At 36.5% G+C, this 16867-nt stretch overlaps 1 protein-coding gene across 3 annotated transcripts in view; it reads left to right on the top strand.

Annotated features, from left to right (window-relative positions):
* U2SURP (U2 snRNP associated SURP domain containing) overlaps positions 1-6962 on the top strand; it is a 53699-nt gene extending 46737 nt beyond the window's left edge. For all 3 annotated transcript variants that reach the window (XM_011286158.4, XM_011286159.4, XM_019810612.3), the window contains 2 exons: positions 1411-1587; positions 2763-6962. In XM_011286158.4, the coding sequence (XP_011284460.1) occupies positions 1411-1587; positions 2763-2901 (316 nt within the window). In that variant the 3' untranslated portion in view covers positions 2902-6962. The remainder of the gene's footprint in view (positions 1-1410; positions 1588-2762) is intronic.
* Positions 6963-16867: the final 9905 nt, after the last annotated feature.

The raw sequence follows: 16867 nt of genomic DNA, 5'->3' as shown, positions 1-16867 counted from the left end.
GAATGCAAATTTAAAAAATTCTGGCTTAGTTACTCTACAGATAGTTACAAATAACATAGGTATACTAATTGGTTAAATGCTAAATTTACCATTTGTTTGTCTTGTATTTATTTTTTTGATACATTTTTTGATTCATAGAAAAGTTGCAAGGATAGTATAAAGAATTCCCAGATATCCTTCACGCACACTCTCCAAATGTTGAAATATTTCTACTTTTGCTTTATTTTTTTTCCCCTTCCTTTCCCCTCCTCCCAACCATTTAAGAGTAACTTGCTGGGGTTCCTGGATGGCTCAGTCGGTTGAGCATTCGAGTTTGGCTCAGGTCATGATCTTGCGGCTTGTGAGTTCGAGCCCCACATCCGTCTCTGTGCTGACAGCTCAGAGCCTGGAGCCTGCTTTGGATTCTGTGTCTCCCTCTGTCTGCCCCTTCCCCAGCTCATGCTCTGTCTCTGTCTCTCTGTCTCTCTCTCTCTCAAAAATAAATTAACATTTAGAAAAAAAAAAAAGTAACTTGCCAACATGATGCCCCATTTTCTTACATAACCACAATAAGTTTCAAGATTGGAGAACTAACATTTAAAAAAAAAAAACCACTGTTATTTGGGGCACCTGGTGGCTCATTCGGTTAAGTGTCTGATTCTTAGTTTTGGCTCAGGTAATGATCTCATGGTTTGTGGGTTCAAGCCCTGCTCAAAATAAATAAACTTTAAAAATGAATGAATGAATAAATAAGTGTTTAAAAAACACCTCATCAGAGACCTTAATGAAATTTTATCCATTGTTCCAGTGTCTCATAGAAAAAGACAGTTGAACTTAGTTGAGTTCAGTATTTGTTTTGATCAACCTATATTTAATTAATTTATAATTTTATTTAAATCCACGCTAATTAACATATAGTGCAATAATGGTTTCAGGAGCAGAATTTAGTGATTCATCACTTATATCTAACACCCAGGGTTCATCCCAACAAGTGCCCTCCTTAATGCTCATCACCCATTTTAGCCCATCCGCCCCCACCTCCCCTCTAGCAACCCTCAGTTCTCTGTATTTAAGAGTCTTTTATGATTTGCCTCCTTCTCTGTTTTTATCTTGTTTTTCCTTCCTTTCCCCAATGTTCATCTATTTTGTTTCTTAAATTCCACATGAGTGAAATCACATGACATTTATCTTTCTCTGACTGACTTACTTTGCTTAGCATAATACACCCTAGTTCCATCCATGTTGATGAACCTATCTTTAAGATATTCTTTATAAAGGGCTTTGAATGTTGTTGGAAAATAACATTAATAAGGTTAAGTGAAAATAAAGTTAGTATAAACTGATAGGAATAAATCGCTAATTCAGTAGAAGGAAAATGAATACTTGATCCTTTGCTCACTTATGTAATGTTTTGGGGGCTTTGTTCCATAGGAAGAGGCGACACAGCACATCCCCTAGCCCATCTCGAAGTAGCAGTGGTAGACGAGTGAAATCCCCTTCACCCAAATCGGAGCGATCAGAGCGTTCAGAAAGATCTCATAAAGAGAGCTCACGGTCCAGGTCATCTCACAAAGATTCTCCTAGAGATGTTAGCAAAAAGGCCAAAAGGTAAATGCAGTTAATTTTTTGGTAATATTTCAAATGCCGGTTTCCTTGTCATTTTACCAGCTTTTGAAAATAATTTGGCTGGCAGCCATTTTTTTAAAGGGTGTTAGAAAACCAGAGAAGTATACTGTCATTTTAGATTATTCCTTCCCACCTCCCCACCCCAGTCTCATAATGACTTAAAGCATAAGAAGGCTTCCAACAAGTAAAGACCAGCCAAGAATTTTAAACATTACATCCAGTGTTCTCTGTGGACTAGGGAGGGCTGCTTTACTTTTCATTTTGTTCTTCAGTTTCTATAGAATATTCTTTGATTTTGTCAAGGCTGAAAGAAAAATACATTACCCCCTTCCTCCTGCCCCTGCATCTTATTAGCAAGTTCTTGGGTAGAGACTTGTGGAATGAAATACCATTCTTCAGTGTGTAGTTTTAGTGTGTTACATACTTCTTTTCCTTGTAGTTCTAGAAAGATGGTTAAGAAATGTTTTATTCATCTGGTGTTACATAGTGGAATTTTCCTGTGAACTAAAACTGCTTTATGTCCTAAAACTTTATTATTGTAACCATTTTTAGTAAATTCTTTATAAAAGAGATATGTTTCTCCTTTTCTAAGTGGTACTTGCATATATATATATATATATATAAAGTATATTTATTAGTTTTGGTAATCTTCATGAACTGCACGTACAGAATTATGGTGTCTTAAATGATTTCCTTAACGATATGCAGTAGTTGGTGCTTTTCCTTCAAGAAGATAGGCTGCAGAGCTGCTATGCTTTAAAAATTGTGTGAATGATTTTAGATGCCATTTTGAACTTTATCTTGTAGATTTAGAGGTTCAGACTTTGGGGGTATATTAGTAACCTGGGGAGCTTGTTAAAAATGCAAATTCCCAGTCCTTATCTCTTGGGATTTTGATTAAATAGAACAGTGGTGGGGCTCAAGATTTTGTCTTCGTAAGCAAGCGCACCACTGATAATCATGGGTGCTGCACACCAGAGGTGCAAACTTGTGTGTATGTGTGTTTCTGTAAAGTAGGCAAAGTGTAAATTTGGGAAGTTTACAACCTGTTTTATTTCTGACTTTGTGCTCTGTTAAAGATCATTTTAGGTAATTGAAGGATGGTCCATTTTGATCACATGAGTACTTTGATAAATTGTTTTCATTTGTTTCCACAGATCACCATCTGGTTCCAGGACACCTAAAAGGTCTAGGCGATCACGGTCTAGATCCCCTAAAAAGTCAGGGAAGAAATCCAGATCTCAGTCCCGATCTCCACACAGGTCTCATAAAAAGTCAAAGAAAAACAAACACTGACATAAATCTTTAAGATGCCGTCACTTATTGGAAATGCAATTTTGTTTTGTGCCTGAATGGTCTGTTTTTTTAAAAAAAAAAAAAACAAAAAATCAAATGAAAGAGCATTCCTGGATTTTTTGTTTATTTGTTTGTGAATGCATGTGTAAACTCATGAGTAACTACATCTGTAGACCTGTCATTGTTTTATATTGTATAAATTACTTTCATTGTGGCTGTTTCTCAAGATGAAATTTTTATTGTGCTAATGAATTTCATCAGAAATGTGTATAATGGATCTGCTGGCAGTAGTAGTATTTTGTTTTAGGATGTTGTGACTTAGCAAAAATAATACAGATGTCTTCCCCCCTTTTGTAGCTTTGACAATTTGAATTAGATTTCAAATAAAATCTGAACAGAAAACTATAATGTTGTTTTTTTGCCCCATTGGTGACATCAAGTCCCTTAAAGTCCTACTGAGTTTAGCACTTCTGTTGTGTTTCTTATACTTAATGCACTTTATAAGCTCCATTGTTCAAGTAGCTAAAGTTTTATATTTACTAAGATGACTATGAAAATTAAGGGACCTGAGACTCCTATTTGGTAGGCTTGCCAACCAACTTCGATGAGGTTATCTTGGATAATACTAGTACCCAGAGATCAAAAGACTAGGTAAAGGTGGCATGGTCTTTTTTGTTAATGGAATGCCTGGCTACAATATTTTTTCTTTTTTCAAAGAAGCAATACGATTTCAGTATACTCAGCCTATGTCCTGAGCAACTACTTATTTTTAGGGGAAAATTAAATCTCCATCTTTTGACTCATCTTCTATCATGAAAGAAGTTTATTTATAAAAGAAATTTTCTAACAAGAGTTGGCCGTCGAAGTTTTTTGTATGATAAATGCCCTTTTATATAGCCCTCTGTAGATTACCTTTCAAACGCTTGTATTCATGTATTTCTACAAAGTTCTGTTTAAAGCACCTTAGTTTTTTGTTTTGTTTTTTTAAGAATTGAATTTTAGGTTTAGCTTTAGGTAAAACTTAAAAGTAAAATAGTTTTCAGGAAACTTAACATCCAATAGTTTGTAAATTCATTGTGCAAAGTTGATTTAAGCAATTTGCAGAGTTAAAATCTATATACAATGGGAATAATTGCTGCAGTATGAGGAAGAAATAAGGAAACTTGTGTAATGTTGATCATAATATTGCTATAAATATGTAATAAAGGGTTATGTAGACTTGAACTGACACTACTACAATTTGTGAATTTTTCAGTTTTTTATTTAGACACTTTATGCAGTGGTTTGATACTCCCCCCCCTTCATAAAGTAGAAAACTGTTCTAATAATGGATTGTTTTGAGTTAGATTTTAAAACTGTATCTTCCAGTTGTTTTACTTACTGTTGCCTAGTTATAAAATAAGCTATACCAATGGTTTGAGGAGTAGGTATATTAGCTGAGCAGTGAGGTATGCTGTTTCCAAACTGGGCAACCTTAAAATACAGCTTTAGAAAAGAGCCAATCAGATTGTTTTACTTAATGGTTCTTGTCAACATGCAATATTGCTTGAAAGTTACTCCCTTACTGTTCACTTCACTCTTTTGTTTGTCCATAATGTTAGGGAATGTTAATTCCTAAATGTTGCTCAGAATAATTAAACATGAACATTTGGTGCTGGTTTTTAAAAACCTACAAATATAGCCATTTTAAAAGCAACACATTTTTTCTCCTCTGTTCATTGCCTGGGAGAAGGGAAATTTATATATTGCTTTTTTCTGCAAATATAACAATAATGTTGAGTTGCTAGTGATTTGGGCATTCCATTATTAGTTGGTATCTAGTATAGTTTTATAAGTAATTGGTCAGGTTATGATTTTCCCAGCCAACTTACAAGGAGTGTTTATTTTTTTCTCTTTAAAAAAAAAAAAATACCCTGGGGAAGGAGGAGTGAGTAGAAATTGTTACGTCAGTTTTGGGTGCTTATTTGTAGTCGTTTTCCTACTGCAATGGAAGTTTGCAGTCCCTTTAATTTGGATCCAGATACAGCAAATATTCTTTTGGGTGTGTTGGGGGAGGGGATTGCTTAGGCTTGATAGAATATGTATTCTGTAAGTTTGCTAAATGTGTGTATTAGATTGGATTGGATTTTTTTTTTCCTGGAATTGCAAATGGTATTGTTACATAGGTTATTTCCAATTTTACTTAATGAGAAAATATCTAGAGTAAGCCTGTTTAATTCTTCATGGATTCTATGAAAGTTTAATAGGATCATAAATTGGTAAATTCTTAGCGGGGGAGATAGTTTACCATTTTTTAAATAGCATATTATTCATCTATTTCCTATCTAAAGAACACTCTTCATTAGCAAAATTTCCACAGGTTAACTAAAATGTTTGTAGGGTGGCTTTCTGTACAAGTTACAGGAAATACACTGTTCCCGCTCTGTAATAGATGGTTATGATGCTCTGTCATAGCTACAAGTAAGAGTTACCTACTCTTTTTATAAAGAAGATCCTACTCTTCTTATAAAGGCTTAATCTCTTTACCTTCGATCCTAATAACATTTATACACGGGGATTTCTTACCAGTTTAATACCATTTAATCTCCTTCTCCTACCCTGAGAGAAAACACACAAATAAATGGTGGTCTGTTTCTTACCAAAGAGAGACCTATGATTGAAAAGGATCATGTTTGTGAATCTTTTCTTTGACATTGTATTTCCTTATTACCATTAGCAAGCATATGGGCATTTCTAAACTATAAATGTTGAGAAGTTAGAGATTAAAGACTAAAACAACAAAAAGCTCTTTTATGATGCTTAGAATGTTTTTGGCTTTTCTGCTAAAGTTTGCAGAGATTACGCTGACCTAATTTTTCTTTGTTACAGACCATTCGTGAGCTAACCCTGAGATTTTTATCCCAATTAAAGAATCTTAGAAGAAATACTTGCTTATGACTTCTGTATTTTATCCCCAAAATTTAATATTCTTGAAAATATTTTTGAGAAGTTCCAATCGATTTAAGTATATTAGACATGTTCTCTACACATTTGCCTTCATGATCATATAGATTGTGAAAAGTTTTATGGCCATAATAGTCTATCATTATGATTATTAAAAAATGAGAGCAAATAAGTCGCTGTATTGCCAAAGTGACCTCGGCTATTCTGATGACCACATCAGTGTGATTTCTTCAGCAGAGAAGGTTGTTTTAAAAATAAATAGTAATGCTATTCTAAGACTGTACATTTACAAAATAAGAGCTTTTTTCCTTTGTTGTTTTCCTCTTTCACTTTAATGGAAAAACTAATTACAGGAAATTCAGCACAGATACTATTGAAGACACTAGTACAAGTTTAAAAGAACACGTGACTAAAAACTCACAAAGTGCTTGATTTCTTCATATTTCACATGTAGATTTTAGGCAAATTTTAGGGGGTATTTCATTTCTTGTCATTTTGCTTTTTTTCTTTATTTTTGTTGTCAGATTCCCAGGACTCAGAAAATACACAAATACAAATCCCAGGGGAAGTGTGATGCTAGACTAAAAGGTGGGAATGTGCTGCTGTTCAGAGTGAGCCATGTTCCATTGTTGAAAATTCAACGCCTCAGTGTTTATTCAGTACCACCTCATGGAGCTTCAGTGTAAATGGGTTATGTGTATAACTGATTATTTATATAGTTTTGTAGATCTATAGATAAAATGCCCTCATTCATTTTCACATGTAATTGTGCTTGGAATATTTGTTTTATCCTTTTACTTCAACAGGCTCTTGTACGTTACATCTCTGCTGATTTGAAATATCAGGAAAGACAATTTTTCAGGAATGAGAATAATCTAGTTGAAATCAGCTCAGCTGAAATATTTTATAGCAAGACCTTTTCTTTTGGGTGAACTGATTCCATAATTTAGTTACTCTTGATGTAAGGATTAAGTTTATTGTGGAGCTGCTTTCCAGACTGTCACTTTATAGTTTTTCTACATAAAGATTATATAGTTGCAAAGGTTGTGGAATTTCCCTTTGTTGTTGTTTTTTGACTTTTAATTACTTTAATAAAAAAACATTGTTTTCATAGCAAACTTTAGCCTGTTCATGTAATTTTCTCCATGTAGTTTTTCTAATGCAAGCTCAGTAAACCATAGCTGGTTTTCAGCAGCTTTCTTTCAAGTGAAATAAGTGATGTGTCACATTTATCAGTTGTAGCTAAAATGTTACATCTTACATGTTTAAACTATAATAAAATATTTTTATGATAGATGATTCTCTTGATTAGGAAATTTTATTGTTCCCCTTGCTTTGAAGAGTTATTTTGTTCATTTTATTTCACGGGGGAAAGGTTTCAAACATACAAAATTGTAGAATGAACATCCCAAGTATCACCTTGTTAGTATGTATCTCTGACTGAATGTTTTGTTTTTAAAACAACGTAGTCACAATATCATCATTACACTAAAAATAATCCATTGGTTTCTTTTAAGACTTAAAAATGTTTTAATTGTGGTAAAATACTCATAACAAAATTTACCATCTTAACTATTTTTAGGTGTATAATCCAGTCGTGTTCAGTGTATGCACATTGTGCAAGCAGTCTCCATAACTTCATTTTACAAAATTGAAAATCGAACAATTAACTCCTCATGTCCTCCCCACCCCCTATTTTCTTTTTATTTCTGGGAGTATCACTAACTACTCCAGATACCTCAAATAAGTGGAATCATACAGTATTTGTCTTTCTGTGACTGGCATAATTCACTTAGTGTAAGGTCCTCAAGGTTCATCCATGTGGTAGCTTGTGCATTGGTTCTTTTTTTAAAACCTACTTTTTCTTTAAAGTTTCTCTGTTTCCTTACAGAATTTGAAAAGGATTTTCCCCAAATGGCACATTAGCATTTTCTATTTTGAGTAAAAACTTCAAAAGAAAACAAGTAATACCAAGTATATATGCCAGCTATTTCCATATCACTTTCTTTACCATTTTTACCACTTTTTGTGCTGTGTTCTCTTTAATGGTTATGTATAATTTCACATCAACATTTCATAGCATGGGGTACAAAGTATGCTTTCAAAGCAAGCCATGTGATTTTGAAATTGTAGTGTATTAATAGTAATTACCATACTCAAATGCTTTTTTTTTTTTTTTTTTTCCTTACTGCCTGCTGAAAAGGAAACTAAAACTTTGGCATGTAGTAAATGCAGTTTTTGGATTGGATATTCATTTGCCACAAAGGAAAGAAGAAAAACTCTATTCTCGTTTCTTTTGTTTGGCCCTAAGAAAATGCAGAGCTTCAAACTGTTTACAGTAAGGAACTTGCTTTTTGATTTTTAAATGAGATGTGGCAAGGCCTAGTGTGGAAGGGGAGGAAGAGCCTGGGCTGTGGAGTCCTATTTGGACTGGAATTCCCAGCTATTCACCATTACTAGCTGTGTGATATTTCGGAATCTAATTTTCTCACAAAATGGGTACTGACCTTGGGTGTTTATTGTAAACATGAAATCACATGTAAATCACTGACACATAGTTATACAGTGGTATTTAAAATTAATAACCGTATTTGAAAACTAACGATGGGAACATCTTTTAACTAAAAATAGAGTCATACTGTAATTCCATAGCACTGTAATACGTTTTATAAACTTACATTGGGGATATACATTGCTTTATTGCACACTGAATATCCGTATATATTCTGTCCCAGTCTTACAGGTGGCATTTAATTCTTAATATTTTTATTTTTATTTTATTTTTCTCTGTTACAGCAGCTTTTTTTTTAGTTTAATTTAACTTTTTAAATTTACATCCAAGTTAGTTAGCTAGGACATGGTGCACAATGATTTCAGTAGATTTCTTAATGCCCTTTACCCATTAAGCCAATTCCCCCTCCTACAACCCCTCCAGTAACCCTCTGTTTGTTCTTCGTATTTAAGAGTCTCTTATGTTTTGTCCACCTCCCTGTTTTTATATTATTTTTGCTTCCCTGTCCTTATGCTCACCTGTTCTGTGTCTTAAAGTCCTCATATGAGCGAAGTCACAGGATATTTGTCTTTCTCTGACAAATTTTGCATAGCAAATACTCTCTAGTTCCATCCACCTAGTTGCAAATGGTAAGATTTCATTCTTTTTGATTGCCCAGTACTACTCCATTAGGTATATATACCACATCTCTTTATCCATTCATCCATCAATGGACATTTGGGCTCTTTGCATACTTTGGCTACTGTTGATAGTGCTGCTATAAACATTGGGGTGCATGTGCCCCTTCAAAACAGCATACCTGTATCTCTTGGATAAATGCCTAGTAGTGCAATTGCTGGGTCATAGGGTAGTTCTATTTTTAATTTTTTGAGGAAGCTCCATACTGTTTTCCACAGTGACTGCACCAGCTTGCATTCCCACCAGCAATGCAAAAGAGATCCTCTTTGTCCACATCCTCACCAACACCTGTTGTTGCCTGAGTTGTTAATGTTAGCTATTCTGACAGGTGTGAGGTGGTATCTCTTTGGGGTTTTGATTTGTATTTCCCTGATGAGTGATGCTGCACATTTTTTCATGTGTCAGTTGGCCATCTGGATGTCTCCTTTGGAGAAGTGTCTATTCATGTCTTTTGCCCATTTTTTCACTGGATTACTTGTTTTTTGGGTGTTGAGTTTGGTAAGTTCTTTACAGATTTTGGATACTAACCCTTTATCTAATTTGTCGTTTACAAATATCTTCTCCCATTATGTCAGTTGCCTTTTAGTTTTCCTGATTGTTTCCTTCGCTGTGCAGAAGCTTTTTAGTCTGATGAGGTCCCAATAGTTCATTTTTGCTTTTGTTTCCCTTGCCTCTGGAGATGTGTTGAGTAAGAAGTTGCTGCGGCCAAGATCAAAGAGGTTTTTGCCTGCTTTCTCCTTGAGGATTTTGATGGCTTCCTGTCTTACATTGAGGTGTTAATCCATTTTGAGTTTATTTTTGTGTATGGTGTAAGAAAGTGGTCCAGTTTCATTCTTCTGCATGTTGCTGTCCAGTTTTCCCAGCACCCCTTGCTGAAGAGACTCTTCATTCCATTGGGTAGTCTTTCCTGCTTTGTCAAAGATTAGTTGGCCATATGTTTGCGGGTCCATTTCTGGGTTCTCTATTCTGTTCCATTGATCTGAGTATCTGTTTTTGTACCAGTACCATATTGTCTTGCTGATTACAGCTTTTTTTTTTTTTTTAATTTTTTAAATTAAAAAAAATTTTTTTTTTAACGTTTATTTATTTTTGAGACAGAGAGAGACAGAACATGAACGGGGGAGGGTCAGAGAGAGGGAGACACAGAATCTGAAACAGGCTCCAGGCTCCAAGCTGTCAGCACAGAGCCCGACGCGGGGCTGGAACTCACTGACCGTGAGATCATAACCTGAGCCGAAGTCGGACGCTTAACCGACTGAGCCACCCAGGCGCCCCAGATTACAGCTTTGTAGTACAGTTTGAAGTCCGGGATTGTGATGCCTTCCACTTTCGTTTTCTTTTTTCAAGATTGCTTTGGCTATTTGGGGTCTTTTCTGGTTCCATACAAATTTTAGGATTGTTCTAGCTCTGTGAAGAATGCTGGTGTTACTTTGATAGGGATTGCATTGAATATGTAGATTGCTTTGGATACTATTGACATTTTAACAATATTTGTTCTTCCTATCCAGGTGCATGGAATATTTTTCCACTTTTTTGTGTCTTCAATTTCTTTTATAAGCTTTCTAAAGTTTTCAATGTATAGATTTTTCACCTCTTTGGTTAGATTTATTCCTGGATATCTTACGGTTTTTGGTGCAGTTGTAAATGGGATCGATTCCTTGATTTCTCTTTCTGTGGCTTCATTGTTGGTGTATAGGAATGCAACTGATTTCTGTGCATTGATTTTATGTCCTACAACTTTGCTGAATTCATGACTCAGTTCTAGCAGGTTTTTTGGTGGAATCTTTTGGAGTTTCCATATAGACTTGTTGTGTCATCTGTGAAGAGTGAAAGTTTGACCTCATCCTGGCTGATTTGGATGCCTTTTATTTCTTTGTGTTGTCAGATTGCAGAGGCTAAGACTTCCAATACTATGTTGAATAATGTGGCAAGAGTGGACATCCCTGTCTTGTTCCTGACCTTAGGGGAAAGCTCTCAGTTTTTCCCCATTGAGGATGATATTGGTGTTGGGTCATTCATATATGGCTTTTATGATCTTGAGGTATGCTCCTTCTATCCCTACTTTCTTGAGGGTTTTTATCAAGAAAGGATGCTGTATTTTGTCAAGTGCTTTCTCTGCATCTACTGAGAGGATCATATGGTTCTTGTCCTTTCTTTTATTGATGTGGTGAATCACACTGATTGTTTTGCAGATATTGAAGCAGCCCTGCATCCCAGGTATAAATCCCACTTCGTTGTGGTGAAATAATTTTTTTAATGTATCGTTGCATCCGGTTGGTTAATATCTTATTGAGGATTTTTGCATCCATGTTCATCAGGGAAATTGGTCTATAGTTCTCCTTTTTAGTGGGGTCTCTGTCTGGTTTTGGAATCAAGGTAATGCTGGCTTCATAGAAAGTGTTTGGAAGTTTTCCTTCCATTTCTATTTTTTGGAACAGCTTCAAGAGAATAGGTGTTAAGTCTTCCTGAAATATTTGGTAGAATTCCCCTGAAAAGCCACCTGGCCCTGGACTCTTGCTTTTTGGGAGATTTTTGATTACTAATTCAATTTCCTTACTGGTTATGGGTCTGTTCAAATTTTCTATTTCTTCCTGTTTCAGTTTTGGTAGTGTATGTGTTTCTAGGAATTTTTCCACTTCTTCCAGATTGCCCATTTTGTTGGCATATAATTGCTCATAATATTCTCTTATTATTGTTTTTACTTCTGTGTTGGTTGTGATCTCTTCTCTTTCATTCTTGATTTTATTTATTTGGGTCCTTTCCTTTTTCTTTTTGATCACACTGACTAGTGACTTATCAATTTTGTTAATTCTTTCAAAGAACCAGCTTCTGGTTTCGTTGATCTGTTTTGTTTTGTTTTGTTTTGTTTTTATGATTTCAATAGCATTAATTTCTGCTCTACTCTTTATTACTTTTTGTCTTCTGGTTTTGGGTTTTATTTGCTATTCTTTTACCAGCTCCTTAAGGCATAAGGTTAGGTTGTGTATCAGATCTTTCTTCCTTCTTCAGGAAGGCCTGAATTGGTATTTACTTTCCTCTTAAGCCCTCCTTTGCTGCGTCCCAGAGGTTTTGGGTTGTGGTGTTATCATTTTCATTGGCTTCCATGAACTTTTTAATTTCCTCTTTAACTTTTTGGTTAGCCCATTCATTCTTTAGTAGGATGTTCTTCAGTCTCCAAGTATTTGTTACCTTTCCAAGTTTTTTCTTGTGGTTGATTTTGAGTTTCATAGCATTGTGGTCTGAAAATATGCACGGTAAGATCTCGACCTTTTTGTACTCATTGAGGGCTGATTTGTGTCCCAGTATGTGGCCTGTTCTGGAGAACATACCATGTGCACTGGAGAAGAATGTATATTCTGCTGCTTTAGGGTGAAATGTTCTGAATATATCTGTTAAGTCCATCTGGTCCAGTGTGTCATTCAAAGCCATTGTTTCCTTGTTGATTAGTTGATTAGATGATCTGTCCATTGCTGTGAGTGGGGTGTTGAAGTCCCCTACTATTATGGTATTACTATTGATGAGTTTCTTTATGTTTGTGATTGATTTACATATTTGGGTGCTGTCACATTTGGTGCATAAATGTTTACAATTGTTAGGTCTTCTTGGTAGATAGACCCCTTAATTATGATACAATGCCCTTCTTCATCTCGTTAACAGTCTTTATTTTAAAGTCTAGATTGTCAGATGTAAGTATGGCTACTTGGCTTTTTTTGTTGGCCGTTAGCATGATAGATGGTTCTCCACCCCCTTACTTTCAATCTGAAGTTGTCTTTAGGTCTAAAGTGGGTCTCTTGTAAACAGCATATAGATGGATCTTGTTTTCTTATCCATTCTGTTACCCTAGGTCTTTTGATAGGAGCATTGAGTCCATTGACGATTAAAGTAAGTACTAAAAGATACAAATTTATTGCCATTATGTTGCTTGCAGAGTTGGAGTTTCTGGTGGTATTTCTCTTCCTTTCTAGTCTTTGTTGCCTTTGGTCTTTATTTGTTTGTTTGTTTGTTTCTTTCATCTTTTCTCCCCTCAGAGAGTCCCCCTTAAAATTTCTTGCAGGGTTGGTTTAGTGATCAGAAACTCCTTTAATTTTTGTTTGTCTGGGAAACTTTTTCTCTCTCCTTCTATTTTGAATGACAGCCTTGCTGGATAAAGAATTCTTGGTTACATATTTTTCTGATTCAGCACATTGAATATATCCTGCCACTCCTTTCTGGCCTGCCAAGTTTCTGTGCATGGGTCTGCTGCAAACCTGATCTGTCTTCCCTTGTAGGTTAGGGACTTTTTTTCCCTTGCTGCTTTCAAGATTCTCTCCTTGCCTGAGTATTTTGTGAATTTGACTATGATATGCCTTGTTGATGGTCAGTTTTTGTTGAATCTAATGGGGGTCCTCTGTGCTTCCTGGATTTTGATGTCTGTGTCTTTCCCCAGGTTAGGAAAGTTTTCTGCTATGATTTATTCACATAACCCTCTACCCCTATTTCTCTCTCTTCCTCTTCTGGGACTCCTATGATTCTGATGTTCCCTTTTAATGAGTCACTGATTTCTGTAATTCTTAAATCGTGCTCTTTTGCCTTCATCTCCCTCTTTTTTTGTGCTTCATTATTCTCTATAAGTTTGTCCTCTATATCGCTGATTGTTTGTTCTGCCTCATCCATCCTTGCTGCCGCGGCATCCATCCATGATTGCAGCTCAGTTATAGCATTTTTAATTTCATTCGATTTTTTACTTCTTTTATCTCTGCAGAAAGGGATTCTAATCTATTTTCAACTCCAGCTAGTATTCTTATTATCGTGATTCTAAATTCTGGTTCACACATCTTGCTTGTATCTGTGTTGGTTACGTCCCTGGCTGTCATTTCTTCCTGCTCTTTCTTTTGGGGTGAATTCCTTCGTTTTGTCATTTTGAAGGGAGAGAAGGAATTAATGAGGTAAAAAAATTAAAATTAAAATTAAAAAAATACTAAAATTAAAAAATTAAACACACACACACACAAATGATGCTAGATCCTAGGTGTGTTTTGGTCTGGGTGTTGAAAGGGGCTGATAGATTAGAGAAAAAAGAGGAAAGAAAAAAAGGAAATTGTCTGAAAATTTGAAAAAATGAGTACACCGAAGTAGAATAAAATGAAATAATGGAAGTAAAATAGTATTTGAAAAAATTTACACAAAAGTAAAAAAATATATAGTAGAAAAATATTTAAAAATATTTTTAATACAAATTGAAAATAAAAATGAATTTTTTATCTTTCTGTATTCATGAAAACAAAAAAACAAAAAAGAGAAAAAAGAAAATAAAAGAAAAACTGAATATATGGACTGGCAAACAGATTGAAATATGACTGAAATTACTTCGTTTTCCCCTAGAAGTCAAACTGTGAAACGCTTTATAGTACATAAACTAAGCAGGTGGAGAGACTTGTGTTCCTGAAGAACGAGGTTAGCCCAGTTGGGTGGGGCTTAGTGTAATGGCTCCATTCTCCACTAGATGGCGCTGCCTAGCTTATTGGGGTGGATTATTGCAGTCCTCGTCGGTGTGCGTGCGCACGCGCGTCCGCGCGTATGGCGAAAATGGAGTCACCCAGCTGTTCAAACTCTAATATCGGAACTCTGTTCTTCCCAATCAGCAATCGCGTACCAGTCCTTTGTCTTCGGCTTCCGTCCACTCCCCGCTTTTACACTGTGACCAAGCGCCAGGCAGAACCTCCCTCCTGAGTTTTATCTCAGATGTGGCTGTTTTTCCTGACCCCTTATTTCTGAGGGACTATGGCTTTGACCCGTTCTGTCCCTCTGCTGGAAATGACCGGGTGCTGGCTGCGCCCAGGAACGTTTGCGAGACTATGCTGCTGCTGATGCCCAGAGCCTGAGGCTGAGTGCCAGCCCGCCCCAGAAGAAGTTTACGCGGTAATGTAGCAGCAGCGTTTCAGGGATTATGGAAAATCACAACACGCATCTGGCACCAGCACCCTTAACGACCTTGTTCCAGCACCAGCGAATGTGGTTGTTCTCCCGGGTCCACTGGGGCCTTTGTCTTTGGGGGAATCACACAGCCTCTACCAGCTGTCCTCCCAGCAGGGGAACTGGCTCTCCCCGTGGCCCCAAGACCTCCAGACTTCACTCTGCTCCTGGGGATTCACCCTTGTCACCAGAGCACCGCCAGGTATCGAGCTATGGAGTTTCAGACTCTGTGATCCCCCTATTTATAGAGTCTTAATGGAATTTAAACCCTCTTCTTTCTCCTTTCTCCCTTTTTTGTTTAGTCTCTGCGGCTGTTTCCGCTTTTCCACTTTCTCTCAGCTGCTTTTGGTGGGGGGGGGTGCTTTTCCCATTTCCCCACTTCCCCCCATCTCAATCCTCTCTCTGCATGCAAAAACAGCTCCTTGCCCTCTGTGGCTTCTCTCTCCCCCAGTTCACATCTCCGTGCCGAGTACCTGCTGAATTGTGTGATTCAGGTGGTGCAGATTGTCGTGTTAATCCTCAGATCAGTTTTCTAGGTGTGCAGGATGGTTTAGTGTTGGTCTGGCTGTGTTTCATGGATGGGAGACACACAAAAAACTTCCATGCTGTTCTGCCATGTTGGCTCCTCCCACCTTAATATTTTTATTAACTAGATTTTTAAAAATAGTTTTTATTAGTTGTCATTTATTATTGTAGAGTTCCATGACAAAAGTTTCTGAGAGAAAGCCCATAAAGGAACATTTAATTGTGAACAACTTAAATAGGGTATATGGTGAAGGAACATAGAGAACAGTATGAAATATGATGAAGCACTAGAATTTTTGCCCAAGTTCAAAGTAAAAAAAAAAAAAATCACATTAACAGAACTGAGCTGCAATGTGGGAATTTTCACAAGATGAATGGACAGAGAAGAGTATCCTGAGAGAAGACTAAGGTTAGTGATGTGAGGAGAATTGAACTCTTGTATTTTGTGTATATGTGTATGTTACAGTTGGTATTTTCAGATTATGCAGAAATAAGTAATGTACCCTAAAAATACCCTTTAGACTGGAGAGCTGAAATGATAAAGAATTTGGAAAGGAAATGACACTTTAAATTCTGCTCAGAAATAATGGCTTTGTAGTAATGTCTTCAGGACATTTGTAAAACTCTTCAGAGTTCTTCCGACTTACACAAACATGAAGCCGGAAGAGCAAAACTTTGATTCAAAACACTATTTGATCCTCCATAAAGCGGAAGCATTGAAATTGAAAAGAATAAGCACCTCACTATATGTTGGCTACCTTAGCAGCTAAATAGTCCTATTCCATGAAGTGCTATTAGATGATTTTTCTTGTTTCAGCATATTTTGTTTTATGGCATTGCAATAGCCAACGGGTGTGAGCGGTTTATTAAGAGCATTTAGGAAAATGAGTTTCAGATGGTTTTTGGCCATGCTAGCATTGTAGTAAAAGATCTGTCAAACTGTTCACTTACTTCTGGAAAAGTAAACTATTTGGGTCTAATATAGGTCTTCCTCACAAGGTATAGTGAGGTATCAAAACTCAAATGGTGATCTAAGTAGATTTTTTATCTATATTCTCCAATCACAACATTCAGCTAATGTGAATGTCAACTCTAAATTTCAAAATCACGTATTATGTGTACCCTCAGGTGCTATTTCATCGGGTGCTTAGCCACAATTTCTTATACATCCCATCTTATTTTAAGAATGTGTCCTCCCTTGGGGCGCCTGGGTGGCGCAGTCGGTTAAGCGTCCCGACTTCAGCCAGGTCACGATCTTGCGGTCCGTGAGTTCGAGCCCCGCGTCAGGCTCTGGGCTGATGGCTCAGAGCCTGGAGCCTGTTTCCGATTCTGTGTCTCCCTCTCTCTCTGCCCCTC

This window comes from Felis catus, chromosome C2 (genome assembly GCF_018350175.1).
Source record: "Felis catus isolate Fca126 chromosome C2, F.catus_Fca126_mat1.0, whole genome shotgun sequence".
Lineage (NCBI taxonomy): Eukaryota > Metazoa > Chordata > Mammalia > Carnivora > Felidae > Felis > Felis catus.
This window is presented reverse-complemented; position numbering and strand designations above follow the sequence as displayed.